Source organism: Taurulus bubalis, assembly GCF_910589615.1.
Source record: "Taurulus bubalis genome assembly, chromosome: 7".
Classification (NCBI taxonomy): domain Eukaryota; kingdom Metazoa; phylum Chordata; class Actinopteri; order Perciformes; family Cottidae; genus Taurulus; species Taurulus bubalis.
Window position 1 is genome coordinate 28,526,132 of NC_136595.1, and position 14,396 is coordinate 28,540,527.

Here is a 14,396-nt window from a genome sequence, read left to right on the forward strand (position 1 = left end):
AACAGCTACTGTCCCTTTAAGATCATGAGGTTATAATTAATTGATTAATTGATATCAGGTGATGAGGAACGTTACAAATGTCAACAAATGAAACAGATTTTTGATCATTTTTATAACATTAAAGAAAACGAAAGAGTCCCTTTTGTAACTTTAAAACTGCTCTCGTCAGTATTTCCACTTTACCAGTAGATCACATGACTCTTTGGATCACATGACTCTGTGGGTCACATGTAGATCACATGACTCTGTAGATCACATGACTCTTTGGATCACATGACTCTGTGGATCACATGTAGATCACATGACTCTGTGGATCACATGTAGATCACATGACTCTGTAGATCACATGACTCTGTGGATCACATGTAGATCACATGACTCTGTAGATCACATGACTCTGTGGATCACATGTAGATCACATGACTCTGTAGATCACATGTAGATCACATGACTCGGTAGATCACATGTAGATCACATGACTCGGTAGATCACATTACTCTGTGGATCACATGACTCTCTGGATCACATGTAGATCACATGACTCTGTGGATCACATGTAGATCACATGACTGTGGATCACATGACTGTTGATCCTTCTTTAGTTCTATTTAGTGGTTTAGCGTCTTTTTTAGCTCATAATAATAATAATAATAATAATAATAATAATACTTTTATTTTATACAGCACTTTTCTGAATACACAAGAATCATGCTTTTGGTTTCCCAGCTGTCACTTTGATGTTTGGTTGACTCTCTCGGCTCTCATGCAGCAGGAAGTCGTTCAGGAGAAAAAGAGAGAAACTTTCTACTGACTTTAATAAAAATGTTGCTCCATAAACAAGATGACCAGACATGTTCAACTTAAAAGATGAGAATATGATATGACTATATGATAATATAATAATATGATAATATGATAATATAATATGACTTTATGATAATATGACAATATGATAATATAATAATATGATCATATAATAATATTATAATATGACAATATGATAATATGATAATATGGCTATATGATAATATGATAATATGACAATATGATAATATAATAATATGATCATATAATAATATGACTATATGATAATATGATAATATAATAATATGATAATATGGCTATATGATAAAATGATAATATAATAATATGACTATATGATAATATGGCTATATGATAATATGATAATATAATAATATGACTATATGATAATATGGCTATATGATAATATGACAATATGATAATATGATAACATAACCTCCTCCCCTCCAGCCCCGGCATGTATCTGGAGAACAAGAACAGCCTGGAGATGGAGATGGCTCAGGCGTCGGCTCAGGGTCACCTGAGGTCACCGGAGGTCGTCGCCGGCAACTTCGGGGAGCTCCGCCTCCTGCAGGGCATCTCTGAGCGGAGGGACCAGAAGCTGCAGGAGGCCGGTCTCCACGGCGACGGCTTGGTGCCGGTCCGACCGGAGGACGGGTACGAGGCTCAGCGCTCACGGGGGTAAAGAGGACTTCATTCACCCTGGAGGGAGTTATTGTTATTGTGTTTCTGTACAGAAGAATAAGAAAAAACAATAGAATAAAAATACAAACATGTATGAAGGATAGAAAGATTATTATTAAGTATAAAGGAAACAACACCGTTAGAACAGAATATCAATACGAGGAAGGTAAACAAATAAAGTGAGAGACTCAACCTAAAGATTAGCACTATAACTATAACTATAAGAAGTGATGATCAACCTCATGGAAACATAAACTAGTATTTATGTAACGTATCCTCATGCTGCATATGAGAACAAGTTCATATGATATCCTATGAAAACGTTAATCCAGTTTGTTTTCTTACAAAATGTGAATGAAAACAACCAAAATAAACTTCTCTCTTCACATTAAACAAACTTCTCAGTTAAGTTTAAGAAAAGATCGTCGGTTGAGTTTAAATTATTACGGAACTTAAGAGACAAATTAATCAACGTTGACGTTTCATAGAGAACATGCGGCCTGCTGGCTGAGAGGCTGTTCAAGCCCCGCCCCCTGGAGACAGAGAGGCTGTTCAAGCCCCGCCCCCTGGAGACAAAGAGGCTGTTAAAGCCCCGCCCCCAGCAGACAAAGAGGCTGTTAAAGCCCCGCCCCCTGGAGACAAAGAGGCTGTTAAAGCCCCGCCCCCTGGAGACAGAGAGGCTGTTAAAGCCCCGCCCCCAGCAGACAGAGAGGCTGTTAAAGCCCCGCCCCCTGGTGACAGAGAGGCTGTTAAAGCCCCGCCCCCTGGAGACAGAGAGCCTGTTAAACAGTGCCCATGGACTGATGACCGGGGGGCTGGACCCCATCTTCAAGAGGCGGGACCGGAGAGTGTGCTGAACTATCGTGGTGTCACACTGCTCAGCCTCCCGGGAAAAGCTTATGCCAGGGTGCTGGAAGGAGGCTCCAGGGTGCTGGAAGGAGGCTCCAGGGTGCTGGAAGGAGGCTCCAGGGTGCTGGAAGGAGGCTCCAGGGTGCTGGAAAGAGGCTCCAGGGTGCTGGAAGGAGGCTCCGGGGTGCTAGGAGGAGGCTCCAGGGTGCTGGAAGGAGGCTCCAGGGTGCTGGAAAGAGGCTCCAGGGTGCTAGGAGGAGGCTCCAGGGTGCTAGGAGGAGGCTCCAGGGTGCTAGGAGGAGGCTAAAGGGTGCTAGGAGGAGGCTAAAGGGTGCTAGGAGGAGGCTCCAGGGTGCTAGGAGGAGGCTAAAGGGTGCTAGGAGGAGGCTCCAGGGTGCTAGGAGGAGGCTCCAGGGTGCTGGAAAGAGGCTCCAGGGTGCTGGAAGGAGGCTCCAGGGTGCTAGGAGGAGGCTCCAGGGTGCTGGAAGGAGGCTCCAGGGTGCTAGGAGGAGGCTCCAGGGTGCTGGAAGGAGGCTCCAGGGTGCTGGAAAGAGGCTCCAGGGTGCTAGTAGGAGGCTCCAGGGTGCTAGGAGGAGGCTCCAGGGTGCTAGGAGGAGGCTAAAGGGTGCTAGGAGGAGGCTAAAGGGTGCTAGGAGGAGGCTCCAGGGTGCTAGGAGGAGGCTAAAGGGTGCTAGGAGGAGGCTCCGACCGCTTGTGGAACCTCAGATTCAAGACGAACAGTGTGGATTCCGTCCCGGTCGTGGAACAGTGGACCAGCTCTTTACCCTCAGAGACTACTGGAGGGGTCCCGGGAGTTCGCCCAACCAGTCTACATGTAGACTTGGAGAAGGCGTTCGACCGGGTCCCTCAGGGTTTTTTTGTGTGGGGTGCTGCGGGAGTATGGGGTGCCGGACACGTTGGCACGGGCCATCCAGTACCTTTACTGCAGTAGGAGCTGTGTTCATGTCCTCGTAATAAGTCAGACACGTTCCTGGTGGCTGTCGGCCTCCAGAGGAAACTCATCTCCTTCCTCTATCTCTAAGGCTGAGTCCGGCCGCCCTGCCCTTGTACCTGAGACCTCGTTCTTTGGGTCTTGACCCAGAGTTGGTGACTATAGCAGAGGGTTGGAACGTAGACGACCAGTAAACTGAGAGCTTCTCCTTCCGGCTCAGCTCCTCTTCACCCAGAAGCTTCTGTTTTACTGTTTTTCTGTTTTACTGTTTTACTGTTTTTCTGCTGCAGCCGACCCGCCGGTCCATCTCCACTCACCTTTCTCTCACTGGAGAACCAGACGCTGAGAGACTTGAGCTCCTTCGCTTGGGGGCATAATAAAATATTAGGTTGTAAAATATTTCAAAATGTTCAAACTGCAGGGTAAAGCCTCCAGTGGAGTCTGAGGAAAACACTGCAGCTTATGAATGTTTGATCGTTGACTTAATTGATAAATATTTTGATGTATAATATTTATTAGTAAATTCAGGTGAGAGTTTGTGTTCATGAATAACTGGTGAAGCGTTTTCTTGACGTCTTTGTCTCGTGTTCTGGTTTCGGGAGAGATTAGCGCTCCTCGTCCTGCAGGAGAACATTACGCTCGGCATGCTGGGTAAAGCCTCCAGCGCATTACGCTCGGCCTGCTGGGTAAAGGGGGGCTAATCTCAAACCCGTGGTTTTGACGTTATCTGGATTAATGGAGGAATTCTTCGCTTTGTGAATTCCACACAAAGTTACAAGTGAAGCTCGTCCAACAGACGAAACATGCGAGGATGAGGATGTACGATAATAATAATAGTAATAATAATAATAATAATAATAATAACTAGACAGAAGGTGTTTGAATCAGCAGACAGAGGAACTGAAAGCTATGAGAAGTATCGCTGTTAAAAAAATATGAACATGATTTATTTTGACAGGTTGAAGATGTTTATTCAGCCAATTAACTCAAAGCTGGATGTGTGTGTGTGTGTGTGTGTGTGTGTGTGTGTGTGTGTGTGTGTGTGTGTCTCTGTCTGTCTGTGCATCAAAAGAGAATATGGATGAGAGCCGAATGTCTTTAGTCATACCGTCATCATAACAAGGAGTCACATGAGGTTTTGCTTCTTCTGGCTCCACAGCCTCCTGTCAGCTTCTTTTAGAGCTGATGTTAAAGTTTCTGCTTGTTTTGAATCAAACGACCAAAACTAACCGGACGTCCACCAGGAGGCTGCTGTCCTCGTCCAACATTATGAATCCTGATCTCTACAAAGTTCTATTATTATTTATTTTGTTTACATTTTAAACTGCGACAGTAATCTGGCAAAAAATACCCAAGAAAACAGAATTATAAATTGTAAATCTTCTTTAGGAGACAGACTTTGTTTCTGCTGCCCCCAAGTGGCCAAAATCATCAGTTAGTGCAGGTTTTGTCAGAAAAGTGATTGATGATAGTAAAATAGAACTATAATGAGCAGACATAAAACATAAAACAGTACATTATATATATATATATATATATATATATATATATATATATATATACACACACAAGAGGATGAATCAGAAATGAAGGATGCTTCCTGTAGAAGATGACCTACTTCCTGTAGAAGATGACCTACTTCCTGTGTTGTCATAAATCTCATGACGGCTGCAGCTGTTCTGAGGACTCTGTGACCTCATGACCTCAAAGACGAGAAGACGAGCAGCGAAGAGTCTTTATGTTCATAGAAGTATAGACTTTATGTTCATAGAAGTATAGACTATATGTTCATAGAAATATATACTTTATGTTTATAGAAGTATATACTTTATGTTTATAGAAGTATATACTTTATGTTCATAGAAATATAGACTTTATGTTTATAGAAGTATAGACTATATGTTCATAGAAATATATACTTTATGTTTATAGAAGTATATACTTTATGTTTATAGAAGTATATACTTTATGTTCATAGAAATATATACTTTATGTTTATAGAAGTATATACTTTATGTTCATAGAAGTATAGACTTTATGATCATAGAAGTATATACTTTATGTTCATAGAAGTATAGACTTTATGATCATAGAAGTATATACTTTATGTTTATAGAAGTATAGACTTTATGATCATAGAAGTATAGACTTTATGATCATAGAAGTATAGACTTTATGTTCATAGGATTATAGACTTTATGTCTATAGAAGTATAGACTTCATGGTTATTGTATAGGGGTCAGAGTTCAGGATGATCTAAGGCCTCCTTGTTCCGTGTCTCAGGCACAGCTTCAGCGTGGTGAACATCCTCAGGAGGAAGTCCAACTCGGCCAACCTCACGGAGCGCTCGCCTCTCCTGAGGTTCTCCCAGGACGAAAGGTTCGGTTCTCCTTTCACGTGATTGATCCCCGAAGCATCCAGTATATAAACATATATACACACATATAGTATATAAGCATCCAGTATATAAACATATATACACACATATAGTATATAAGCATCCAGTATATAAACATATTAATAATTCATTAATAACATTAATAATGTTAATAACCATGGTCCAGCATGACCTACATGACCGTACACGACCGCGGCTTCGTGGGCTGGGAGGAGCCGTGTGGCGGCGGCCTGGACCTGGAGAAGAGGTACCGGCTGGGCAGCGAGGTCACCGGTCTGTCCTTGAGCTCCTCGGAGAAGAGCGACGACAACCTCAACCTCAACCTGAGGATCAGCAGCAGCATGAAGTGAGGAAGATGTTTAGTGTTTAGTGTGAGGAAGATGTTTAGTGTTTAGTGTGAGGCAGATGTTTCATGTGATACAGATGTTTCAATGTGATACTGATGTTTCATGTGATACAGATGTTTCATTGTGATACTGATGTTTCATGTGATACAGATGTTTCATGTGATACAGATGTTTCATGTGATATAGATGTTTCATGTGATACAGATGTTTCATGTGATACAGATGTTTCATGTGATACAGATGTTTCATGTGATACAGATGTTTCATGTGCTGCTGGTTTATAACCTTTTGTTCCATAATAATAATAATTCCAGGACACAGTAGTTTCGTCAGGTTTAAACTGTTTTCCTGACTTTTCTTCTTCTCCAGATGTTGCTTCAAAGCCTCCAAAATTGCCACAATGTTCAGCATCGTCGTCCTCTGCAGCGTAAGTTTCCTCTCAAGTCACTTCTGGTCAAATAAAAGAAAATGTAAAAACAAACCACCTCATAATGAACTTACATGAGTTCATTATGAGGTGGTTTGTTTAACACGGAATGTAAATGAAACTACACGCATGGAGTGTCCACTGAGCCTTCTGCATCTTCTGCATCTGCATCTTCTACATCTTCTACATCTTCTGCATCTTCTACATCTACATCTTCTGCATCTACATCTTCTGCATCTTCTACATCTACATCTTCTGCATCTTCTACATCTTCTACATCTACATCTTCTGCATCTACATCTTCTGCATCTTCTACATCTACATCTTCTGCATCTACATTTCCTGCATCTTCTACATCTTCTACATCTTCCACATCTTCTACATCTTCTACATCTACATCTTCTGCATCTACATCTTCTGCATCTTCTATATCTTCTGCATCTTCTACATCTTCTACATCTTCTACATCTTCTGCATCTTCTACATCTGCATCTTCTGCATCTTCTGCATCTACATCTTTTGCATCTACATCTTCTGCATCTTCTACATCTTCTACATCTTCTGCATCTGCATCTTCTACATCTTCTGCATCTTCTACATCTTCTGCATCTGCATCTTCTACATCATCTACATCTTCTGCATCTTCTGCATCTGCATCTTCTGCATCTTCTGCATCTACATCTTTTGCATCTATATCTTCTGCATCTTCTGCATCTGCATCTTCTGCATCTTCTACATCTACATCTTCTGCATCTACATCTTCTGCATCTTCTACATCTTCGACATCTTCTACATCTTCTGCATCTTCTACATCTTCTGCATCTTCTACATCATCTACATCTTCTGCATCTTCTGCATCTGCATCTTCTGCATCTTCTGCATCTACATCTTTTGCATCTACATCTTCTGCATCTTCTGCATCTTCTACATCTACATCTTCTGCATCTACATCTTCTGCATCTTCTACATCTTCTACATCTTCTACATCTTCTGCATCTTCTACATCTTCTGCATCTGCATCTTCTACATCATCTACATCTTATGCATCTTCTGCATCTGCATCTTCTGCATCTACATCTTCTGCATCTTCTACATCTTCTGCATCTTCTGCATCTGCATCTTCTGCATCTACATCTTCTGCATCTTCTACATCTTCTGCATCTGCATCTTCTACATCATCTACATCATCTACATCTTCTGCATCTTCTGCATCTACATCTTTTGCATCTACATCTTCTGCATCTTCTGCATCTGCATCTTCTGCATCTTCTACATCTTCTACATCTTCTACATCTTCTGCATCTTCTACATCTTCTACATCTTCTGCATCTTCTACATCTTCTACATCTTCTGCATCTACATCTTCTACATCTTCTGCATCTTCTACATCTTCTACATCTTCTGCATCTTCTGCATCTTCTACATCTTCTACATCTTCTGCATCTACATCTTCTACATCTTCTGCATCTTCTACATCTTCTACATCTTCTGCATCTTCTACATCTTCTACATCTTCTGCATCTACATCTTCTGCATCTTCTGCATCTTCTACATCTTCTACATCTTCTGCATCTTCTACATCTTCTACATCTTCTGTACCTACATCTTCTACATCTTCTGCATCTTCTACATCATCTACATCTTCTGCATCTTCTGCATCTGCATCTTCTGCATCTGCATCTTCTGCATCTACATCTTCTACATCTTCTACATCTTCTGCATCTTCTGCATCTACATCTTTTGCATGTACATCTTCTGCATCTGCATCTTCTACATCATCTACATCATCTACATCTTCTGCATCTTCTGCATCTACATCTTTTGCATCTACATCTTCTGCATCTTCTGCATCTGCATCTTCTGCATCTTCTACATCTACATCTTCTGCATCTACATCTTCTGCATCTTCTACATCTTCTACATCTTCTGCATCTTCTACATCTTCTACATCTTCTGCATCTTCTACATCTTCTACATCTTCTGCATCTACATCTTCTACATCTTCTGCATCTTCTACATCTTCTACATCTTCTGCATCTTCTACATCTTCTGCATCTTCTACATCTTCTACATCTTCTGCATCTTCTACATCTTCTACATCTTCTGCATCTACATTTTCTGCATCTTCTACATCATCTACATCTTCTGCATCTTCTGCATCTGCATCTTCTGCATCTACATCTTCTGCATCTTCTACATCTTCTACATCTTCTACATCTTCTGCATCTTCTACATCTTCTGCATCTTCTACATCATCTACATCATCTACATCTTCTGCATCTTCTGCATCTACATCTTTTGCATCTACATCTTCTGCATCTTCTGCATCTGCATCTTCTGCATCTTCTACATCTACATCTTCTGCATCTACATCTTCTGCATCTTCTACATCTTCTACATCTTCTACATCTTCTGCATCTTCTACATCTTCTGCATCTTCTACATCTTCTACATCTTCTACATATTCTGCATCTTCTACATCTTCTACATCTTCTGCATCTACATCTTCTGCATCTTCTACATCTTCTACATCTTCTGCATCTTCTACATCTTCTGCATCTGCATCTTCTACATCATCTACATCTTCTGCATCTGCATCTTCTGCATCTTCTGCATCTACATCTTTTGCATCTACATCTTCTGCATCTTCTGCATCTTCTACATCTACATCTTCTGCATCTTCTACATCTTCAGCATCTTCTACATCATCTACATCTTCTGCATCTTCTACATCATCTACATCTTCTGCATCTTCTACATCTTCTGCATCTTCTACATCTTCTGCATCTTCTACATCTTCTGCATCTACATCTTTTGCATCTACATCTTCTGCATCTTCTGCATCTGCATCTTCTGCATCTTCTACATCTACATCTTCTGCATCTACATCTTCTGCATCTTCTACATCTTCTACATCTTCTGCATCTTCTACATCTTCTACATCTTCTGCATCTTCTACATCTTCTACATCTTCTGCATCTTCTACATCTTCTACATCTTCTGCATCTACATCTTCTACATCTTCTGCATCTTCTACATCTTCTACATCTTCTGCATCTTCTACATCTTCTGCATCTTCTACATCTTCTACATCTTCTGCATCTACATTTTCTATATCTTCTGCATCTTCTACATCATCTACATCTTCTGCATCTTCTGCATCTGCATCTTCTGCATCTACATCTTCTGCATCTTCTACATCTTCTACATCTTCTACATCTTCTGCATCTTCTACATCTTCTGCATCTTCTACATCATCTACATCATCTACATCTTCTGCATCTTCTGCATCTACATCTTTTGCATCTACATCTTCTGCATCTTCTGCATCTGCATCTTCTGCATCTTCTACATCTACATCTTCTGCATCTACATCTTCTGCATCTTCTACATCTTCTACATCTTCTACATCTTCTGCATCTTCTACATCTTCTACATCGTCTGCATCTTCTACATCTTCTACATCTTCTACATATTCTGCATCTTCTACATCTTCTACATCTTCTGCATCTACATCTTCTGCATCTTCTACATCTTCTACATCTTCTGCATCTGCATCTTCTACATCATCTACATCTTCTGCATCTGCATCTTCTGCATCTTCTGCATCTACATCTTTTGCATCTACATCTTCTGCATCTGCATCTTCTGCATCTTCTACATCTACATCTTCTGCATCTTCTACATCTTCAGCATCTTCTACATCATCTACATCTTCTGCATCTTCTACATCATCTACATCTTCTGCATCTTCTACATCTTCTGCATCTTCTACATCTTCTGCATCTTCTACATCTTCTGCATCTGCATCTTCTACATCTTCTACATCATCTACATCTTCAGCATCTTCTACATCATCTACATGTTCTGCATCTTCTACATCTCCTGCATCTTCTACATCTTCTACATCTACATCTTCTGCATCTACATCTTCTGCATCTTCTACATCTTCTACATCATCTACATCTTCTACATCTTCTGCATCTTCTGCATCTTCTGCATCTTCTGCATGTGTTCTTGTTCCTCAGCGCCTCGTTGTGTTTTGTGTGTCTGTTGCTGACTGAGTGTGCGTTCTGGTTCCAGCTGTTCTTCAGCATGTATCCAGACCGAGACAACCCCACGAGGATGTTGGCGGTCTCTTCAGCAGATAGTTTCTGTATCTTTTGCTGCATTTTGTTAGTTATGATGTGTTCTGACATTAGAAACAAAGGGAGACCCAGCAGGTCTTTAAGGAGAGGAGTGGAACCATGGAGGACTGAAAGGGTCCAACGGGTCCAGACCCAGAGGGTCAGGGGTCTGATGACAACATGTTGTTGAATAAAGACTCAAAATGATCAGAAAGACATGTAAATGACCACAAACACAGAAAACAACCAAAAAAAAAAACTAAGCGACATAAAGTAGACGTGAAACGACTCCAACAGACACAACATGTTGACAAAGAGACATGTACGCAACACAGCCCAAAAAACAAAGAAATACAAAACAACTTAGAATGATCACAAGATCTAGATGTGAAACAACGACTTTAAACCCCAAAAAGACGACGAAGACGCACAAAACGACCAAACATCAGAAAATAGATGCAAAATAAAGATGAAATCCGATAATAAATGTCTGCGTTTGAACGTGGACACCTCCATCATATTCTGAAGAGCAGCCTGCAGTTTAAAAGAGGAAACCGGTTCCCAACACCAGACGCGTTGTCTTGGTTCTCCCACATGAATACATGAAACACAACATCCAGACCACAAGGCCGTGTTTCTCTTGACGGTCGGCTCCTCAGCGATGAACCTCACGGACTTCGGAGACAACGCTCTGCTGAAGCTGCAGGTGGGCGGGCCGTTCACCGGGGAGAAGCTGGACCCGGACCAGGACTACATCCTGGTCCAGGTGGAGCAGACCGAGCCGGCGGGCCAGCGGAGGAGGAGGACTCAGCAGGTGAGGTCTACATGAGCATCATCATCATCATCATCATCATCATCATCATCATCATCATCGTCATCGTCATCGTCATCCTCAACCAACTCATTGACCCTCTGCTTTGTGAGCAGGTGATCTACAACTGGACCATCCCGCTGCACGGCCAACGGAGCGACCAGATCCTGCTGACCAAAACATTTGAGATGCTCAGCGGGTATTTTATTTACAACGGCGTGATTCATTTGTAGTTTTAAGCCTCTTTGTTGTTGTTTTATGTCTCTTTGTAGTTTCTTTATGTCTTTTTGTAGTTTCTTTGTGTCTCTTTGTAGTTTCTTTGTGTCTCTTTGTTGTTGTTTTGTGTCTCTTTGTAGTTGTTTTGTGTCTCTTTGTAGTTTCTTTGTGTCTCTTTGTAGTTTCTTTGTGTCTCTTTGTTGTTGTTTTGTGTCTCTTTGTAGTTTCTTTGTGTCTCTTTGTAGTTTCGTTGTGTCTCTTTGTAGTTTCTTTATGTCTCTTTGTAGTTTCTTTGTGTCTCTTTGTAGTTTCTTAATGTCTCTTTGTTGTTGTTTTATGGATCACATCCTTGAGCTTTTTTGCCAGTGTTACATGTTTGTAGTGCCGGCGATGTGGAGAACATCGTGAAAGCCGCTGCATGCCGCGCTGTTCTTAAGTTTATTTAGCTCTTAAGAAACTTATGGATGTGTTAAAGCATTCATAATGATATGACAGTGTTATTAGTACACCATACATATCATTATTGTAGAACATGATTAAGGTGATCGTGACAAGAATACAGAGAATCACACACAATTTCTTTTCACTGCTTCAATTGATTGAATTTCTGATTATGAATAATATGTACATACTGATCCGCCCATACACATATTCAAACTCCTAGTTATATGGTAATCTACACATACATGTATATACACATATATAGTACATGATACACACAGCACATATATCCTCATAAGTATACATTAATTTGTATACTACTGCCAGCATATTTATTTAAATAAATATAGTTGTTTTATGTCTCTTTGTAGTTGTTTTATGTCTCTCTCTAATGAATGAATGAATTGCAGACATCATTAGAGAACACGTCCGTCCATACAGAGAGACGCTTTGAATCCATTTCTTCCTAAAGTTTCCTTCTCTGCAGGCTGCCGTCCCTGAAGCTTTTATTAACAAAGTTATTTTAGTGAAATGCCTCTAAGTGTTGTTGTTGATGTTTACTCCACCCTAACAACCTCTCAGTCGTGTTCAGTGACCGCAGCATGCGTCCTCCTCCCACAGCGACCCCGTCCTCGTGACCTTCCAGGCCTTCCTGCAGGACGACGAGGTCGTGCCGCTGTCCATGACCCACCAGGCGCTCTTCGTCACCGTGGAGACGCAGGTGGCCATCGCCGGAGTCATCCTCACGGGCGTCTACGTGCTCATCATCTTCGAGGTGATGAAGAAAAGCAGCTCCGCTCGCTGGGTTTCAGCCTTCTGGTGTCTTTGTGTTTGTTTTGATCCTTTTCACAGTCGGTGTGAGTCTGTTTGTGTCTTTGTAGTTGTTTATTTTACGGTTAGGTTTAATATTAGATGATGCAATACTTAGTGAGGTTTATAAATAAATAACATTAAGTTGAGTGAACATTTGTCTTTTGGATCTTTTACTTCCAGTTTCATGATTTCGTGGATTCCATATGAATATGTTTGGTTAGATTTCTACAAACTGCACATTAATGATCTCAGGCCTCGGGAACGCCGGCTGAATGTAATGAGTTCAGCTCGTCTTCAGGACGAAGGCCTGGGAGTCTTCATCAGGAACCTTCTGTCCCGCGTGGCGTGAATGTCAGAGCAGCTCGGTGTCTGATAACGGCTTATCATAATGAGGACGCATCATAATGAGCTGGAGCTGTCCGTCATATTTCACTTCTGCATTTTATTGATATTCAGACGGAAGAAAATGCAGGTTTATTAAATGACTGATGCAAATATAGTAAGAATACAACACTGGTACCACAAAATAAATACAAATGAATAACCCCATACAGAATTAAATATAATATACAACAACTTAATGTAAAATAAATAAATGACCAGCTGTAAATGCATTATATTATGACTTAATGAGTTATGCTCTATATTTAAATGTTATGGTATTTAAATAAGGTGTTACATGTTGTGTTCATAATCCATATTCATATTCCAGGTGGTGCATCGGACCCTGGCGGCCATGTTGGGCTCTCTGGCCGCTCTCGCCGCTCTGGCCGTCATCGGAGACGTGAGTCTGGCTTCTCTTCTGGAACACAACGATCCAAACTCTATATTTTACACACAGATATGAGTTTGAAATGTGTCAGCAATCAAAAGGAACAATAAGGACAGCTGGGAATTAGCGATAAAGTTAAGATGCATTCAGGTGCTTTTCGGATAATCCCATATTGTTTAACAAGGTCAACATTTCAGATCTCACCATGAAACTTCCTCAGTGGATTCCTTAAGACAAATATTATCAATAATATTGAACTAATAACTGTGAACATGTCAAAGTGGCTGCCATGTCCATTTGGCCAGCTGCTCTGCTTTTCTGTTCACAGAAGAATTTATAGTTTTATTTCTTTATTAATTTAAACTCTGTGTTCACAAACACATCAAGAGCTTCTATGACAGGCATTATTAATACTGATAATTATGGGTCCAGGTTGAGGGAACCGCTGCGGCTCACTGGGACACTTCAGGTAGATTTATATATATATATATATATATATATATATATATATATATATATATATATATATTTATATATAAACCCACCTGTGCTTCTCCTGCTGAGTCGAGTAAAAAGATGGAACATTTATTAAAGATGTCAGGAAGTTCAGTTCTGCATAAAAAGAAGAAGAAGAAGAAGAAGAAGAAGAAGAAGAAGAAGAAGAAGAAGAAGAAGAAGAAGAAGAAGAAGAAGAAGCATCATCATCATCATCATCATCATCATCATCATCATCATTA

The 14,396-nt window shown here is 40.8% G+C and overlaps 1 protein-coding gene across 1 annotated transcript in view; it reads left to right on the plus strand.

Moving 5' to 3' along the window:
* Nucleotides 1–1,279: 1,279 nt before the first annotated feature.
* oca2 (oculocutaneous albinism II) overlaps nucleotides 1,280–14,396 on the plus strand; it is a gene marked incomplete at both ends in the record, with an annotated part of 33,729 nt that continues 20,612 nt past the window's right edge. The window contains 9 exons of the mRNA XM_079220751.1: nucleotides 1,280–1,503; nucleotides 5,591–5,686; nucleotides 5,872–6,051; nucleotides 6,422–6,479; nucleotides 10,563–10,635; nucleotides 11,266–11,420; nucleotides 11,534–11,616; nucleotides 12,696–12,849; nucleotides 13,600–13,671. Coding sequence (XP_079076877.1) covers nucleotides 1,280–1,503; nucleotides 5,591–5,686; nucleotides 5,872–6,051; nucleotides 6,422–6,479; nucleotides 10,563–10,635; nucleotides 11,266–11,420; nucleotides 11,534–11,616; nucleotides 12,696–12,849; nucleotides 13,600–13,671 — 1,095 coding nt within the window. The remainder of the gene's footprint in view (nucleotides 1,504–5,590; nucleotides 5,687–5,871; nucleotides 6,052–6,421; nucleotides 6,480–10,562; nucleotides 10,636–11,265; nucleotides 11,421–11,533; nucleotides 11,617–12,695; nucleotides 12,850–13,599; nucleotides 13,672–14,396) is intronic.